The 5,352-nt window shown below is 39.6% G+C and overlaps 1 protein-coding gene across 1 annotated transcript; it reads right to left on the reverse strand.

Annotated features, from left to right (window-relative positions):
• Window positions 1-471: 471 nt before the first annotated feature.
• LOC115847063 (olfactory receptor 5AR1-like) lies at window positions 472-1,392 on the reverse strand. Its single transcript, XM_030846517.2, has one exon. It carries the CDS (start codon window positions 1,390-1,392, stop codon window positions 472-474), a length of 921 nt encoding a protein of 306 aa, XP_030702377.1.
• Window positions 1,393-5,352: the final 3,960 nt, after the last annotated feature.

The raw sequence follows: 5,352 nt of genomic DNA on the forward strand, positions 1-5,352 counted from the left end.
CTAGGAATATTCTGAGTCCTTATGAAAGATATGGATTTAACTTAATTCAGCCTAAGGGATATCAAGGAAATCCTCTATATAAGTACATGAGTGGTAAAGCAAAGGAATTAATGTTCTCTTCTATAACTTATAGTCAAATTACATTGTTTTCTAACCTTGTTATCTTGGAATTAACTCATGACTAGTGTTATACTCGTTCACAACTCAGACTGACATATTCATACCCACATACATTATTTCCTCTTCTTAAAGTATTTCTTATCAGTTGTTTCAGAAAATACACATCATTTTGTCCATATAATTTCTTCCTATCATACTGCTGTTTATCTAAGCATCTACACCTAAACACTTAGCCAGAGCAATTCAATTATTCTTAAAAGGCTTTATTCGCAGGTAAGGAAAACACTGTGAATAGAACTGTGAGCAAGTCTTCATAGAATATATTACATTTTGGAGACACAGAATGGGGGATTAGGGACTTTTCTTCAATATTTTCTGTAGAGCAACTTTCACTTCCTGGTTTCTCAAACTATAGATGAGAGGATTTGACACTGGGATCACCATTGCATAAAACACTGAGACCATCTGATTTCCTGCCTGGGATCCACGTTGAGAGGGCTGAAAGTAGGTGTACATAGTTGTTCCATAGTATAGGCCAACAGCAGTCAAGTGGGAAGCACAGGTAGAGAAAGCTTTTTGCCTGCCAGAAGCTGAGGGAATTCTCAGGATAGTCATGAGGACAGACAGGTAGGAGACAAGGATTACCATAATGGAGGTGAACAGGGTGAATCCTCCGCAGCCAACAATCAAGATCTGGGTGACCCAGTGGTCTGAGCAAGCCAGTGCTGACAGTAGAGGGATGTCACAGAAGTGAGGAAGGACATGTGGTTGACAGAACGATAGTTGTGTGATGGAAGTTGTCACAGAAACCATGTTAACTAATCCACCAAGGTAGCATCCTGCTACCAATTTGAGACGACGGACTCTAGACATGGTGATGTGGTAGAGCAGTGGGTGACAAATGGCAGTATAGAAGTCATAGGCCATGGAAGCCAAAATGTTGCATTCAGCGGAGGCAAAGATTATGAACAAGCCCATTTGAGTCACACATCCAAGGAAAGAAACAGCCTGCAACTTAGATAACAAATTTGCTAAAGTCTCTGGGATCGTGACAGAAGAAAAATAGACATCAAGAAAGGACAGATTAGAGAGGAAAAAATACATGGGGGTGTGGAGGCAGGGACTGACTCTCATCAGGACTACCAGGCCTAGATTCCCCAACACAGTGACAATATAAACAATAAGGAAGACTCCAAATAGCAGGACCCCAAGCTGAGGGTTCTCTGTCATGCCCAGAAGGATGAGGTCAGTCACTGTAGATGAATTCTCCATCAACACAAGCTGGGTATTATGCTTGATGAGGTAAGAATGCTTTTGACATGCTTTAAGTGAGGAAATAACAGAAAACTGGATGATACGGGTAAAACAGTCCCACTCAAAACACATGAATCCACAGCACTCTCCAACCCTTCCCTGCATCTACAATCTCACTTTAAACATCTTCCCAAATAGTATCACTATTTCCCAAGCATAACATTGGGAAAGTAACGATAGGAGAAAAAAGGGGAAGGAAAATGAGGTAAAGAAAATTCAGAAAGCAAAAGGAACACAGAAGTAAGAAAGTAAAGGCCTAGGATGCAAAAGACACTTAATATTTGTTGAAGGAATAAATGAAGGAGAAAGAAAAACAGATGTCATCAAGAGATGTTCTTTACTAATACATATATCACAACATTGTAAATCAATTATACCCCAATAAAAATGTTTTAAAAAATAAAAGAGACTATTAAACTAAAAAAGAGAGAGAGAGATGTACTTTACTGATACAGGACTACAAACTCTTAGAAAATTTGGGGGTATGGAATTCCATCTCACCCTCCCTCACTTTTCCAAATCAATCTCAAGGAATTATTGCAGATGAAGTAACAGTATAGTAAATGTGTCGACTGATTTCATCTTGACAGACAGCCCCCTTCTCCCTTCAGTATTAGTGACATTGTTTCTGAAAAAGTAGAAGTCATGAATACTCACTATTTTGCTTGGTAAGTAAAGGGTTTTTCAGGACCTTGATCACCTCTTCACTGGTAGATTGTTGCAGAATCAGAATGCTCCGAAATCACCATCAGAAACTGAACTCAAGGTTATCAGGTATCATTTGGATCCTGTGAAAGAGCAACCGAAAGATTCATGAAGTTGTTGTCTGATCATCACCTGACTGATTCCTTTAACCATGCTTGGGGCAAAGGTTATGCAGCTACACAAAACTAACTGCAAATTCCACAAGGACTTGTTGGTCAGATCTGTCTGAGCAAAGGGCCAGGTCACAAAATAGCTGGAGTCAGGTGGCACTGAGGCTAAGTGCATGGACTCTGTCCCCCTCTCTTGTGGTCACAGGATATTTCTAATGCTGACTTGCACCCTCACACAAATGCCTGGGTCTTACCCTGGATGAAGCACCAAACAAGAGAAGGGATAAATCCATACAGATCCATCTCCATTTATACAATTTAAACTAAATCAGAACCCTTGTGTTTCACTGGATGGCCATCAGCGAGGGGTGTTTAGAAGGGATTCCTGTATTTGGTGAGAGTGTGGACAAGGAAACCTCAGAGGGCTCTCCCAACTTTGATTAAAAAAAAAAAAGCCTATCTGTTTCAATTCACCAGAAAACATAGGTTCTTTATTTGGTGTAGTAGTTAAGGTGTCTGATTCTGGAGCTATACGGACCTATGTGAATCCTGGTTTTGGAGATCACTCGTTCTGTGACTTAGGACTTAACCTACCTAAGTGCACTAATCTGTAAAAGAAGGGCACTAATAAGACCTATGTTATGGGGCAATAGCAAAGGTTAAACTAAATATTTAAGTAAAACACTTGGTACATATTAATTGCTCACTGACTTCTACTCTCTTTATTCCTTTATGACCAATCCTACTTATGTATTTACTATTTTTTTTCTTCTCCATTTCACTAAATGGAAGCAGAGGTATTGTTCTTTGTATACTATTATCGTTTTAGACCAACAGCAGTGAACCTTAGAGAGACTGGCTGAAGTATAATCTCCATGTTCCACCCCCTAACCATCCCTCAGACACACGCACACACACACGCGCACGCACACACACACACCACAGCAGTTTTGGCTGGAGCAGATGAAAGAAGCATCTTTTACTTGTGGTAGTAATTCACTCCTTTTTGCTCTACCCAAACTGTTGGAGTTAATTCCTGCTGCTACTGCTGCTGCTGCTGAGCACAGCAGCCTGCCCAGGGGAATATTCAACTTATACCTCCAAAATGGGATGATCGGAGGAGAAAATCCTGGGCTGAGTTGAGACAATGGATAAAACACTGTTTTGAAAGACAAAAGACATGAGTTCTAGTCCTGGCACTAATTTGTACTGTCTTTCAGTGGAAAAGCCACTTACCCCCTTTGAGCCCCATATTTTCTCATCTTGAAAATGGAAAAAGCAATATCCACCGTGGCTCTCTTTTAAGGTTGGCATGAGGATCAAATAAGATAATGAATGTGAAAACACTCCGTAAACTCTGAAGTGTGATACAATACACCTGGAACGGATCCCTATTATTCTTCCATCATGGGAGGCGGGAGACGGAGGAGGAATGCGTCAATATGATCATTTTCTGCTGCCTGCTTCAGCTCCTGCTTACAGAGCTGTACTCTTTGCCCTCCCACTCACCCTCTACACACACATCATCTGTTCTGCCTCTCCACTGTGAAAGTTTCAACCTGTGAAGGCTTAAACAAACAGCTCTTAGTTGTTCATGTATCTTGAATCACAAAAAAAGACAGGTTTTCAATGTTACTTTCACGTCCTTGTATCATTTTTTAAATTTCCCATTTTAGGCTAACACTATTCCTTGATGTCTGTATCTATTGTAGGCATTCAATAAATATTAGTTGAATGAATAAATGACTCTCTATTAGTCTTCAGAACATAGTGAAATCTTTTTCCCTTAAAATAAGATTGAATTGCTTTTTCTTCCCCAAAGAAATAAACATACAAAATTAAGACTGTATTAAGGAAATGATTTGATACACCCCATCTGCACATGCCACTGCATTAACTAGTGTCAATATAACAGCCAGAATGGGTATGTTATTAACTTGGCTAATGTGTCTTGGATATGTACTTATAGGAAATAATCAGGCACTCCTCTTATTTGTTGAAGAAGTAACCTTTCATGTTTGAAAAATGCATTCATGTAAATTTACAGTACGAGCTCTTTAAGAAAAATTTTTTGGTTACCCGTCTTTTCTTCAGTTATGTAGCTCGGTGGGGATCTTCCAAAAATAGCATAACATTTAGAATTTAAATAAAAGTTCACTTATTTACTTATTCAATAAAATTTCTTTTTTAAACATCTTTATTGGAGTATAATTGCTTTACAATGGTGTGTTAGTTTCTGCTTTATAACAAAGTGAATCAGTTATACGTATACATATGTTCCCATATCTCTTCCCTCTTGCATCTCCCTCCCTCCCACCCTCCCTATCCCACCCCTCTAGGTGGTCACAAAGCACTGAGCTGATCTCCCTGTGCTATGCGGCTGCTTCCCAATAGCTATTTATTTTACATTTAGTAGTGTATATATGTCCATGTCACTCTCTCAGTGCAGTCTTCCAAAAGATCATATATTCCAACCCACATATTTCCAGATGAAGAAACAGAAGTCCAGAGAGGTTAAGAGACTTGTCTAAGGTCTCACAATGAATTAGTGGCAGAGCTGGTGATGGAACCCAGATCTCCTTGACCTAATTCAGTGACCTTTTCACATCACTATCTGGCTTTCCCCTTAATTTGTTTTCTGAAGTTATTCTGGATAGGACTTTCGCCTTTGGTACATTCATTCTTTCAATAACAGATGAAATAACAATGTCATCCTTTGTTGCTGTATTTGAGCTATATGATCTTGAGAAAATATCTTGCTCTTTCTGGGTCCTAGTTTCTTCATCAGTAAAATGAAGCAGCTAGATTAGGTGGTCTCTGAGGCTCTTTCCAGCTTTAAGCTCTAATTTCCCATGGCTCCGTGAGTTAAACTGTATACACATCATTGGTCATTCTCAATATCTGACTGAGGGATGCTGAAAGAAAATTTCTGTAATTCCATGAATCTAGGCTATACAAACCACTCCATCCTACTCTGCTCTCTCAGCCCTCACAGCGACAGAAATGTCATATTGGTGTTTGGTCTTAGTGTGAGGCACTGAGGTAAGAGCATGGGAGGGATGTTTCCAAACTTACTAGCCACCTTAACGTAGAACAGCTCAGT

This window comes from Globicephala melas, chromosome X (assembly GCF_963455315.2).
Source record: "Globicephala melas chromosome X, mGloMel1.2, whole genome shotgun sequence".
Classification (NCBI taxonomy): Eukaryota; Metazoa; Chordata; class Mammalia; order Artiodactyla; family Delphinidae; genus Globicephala; species Globicephala melas.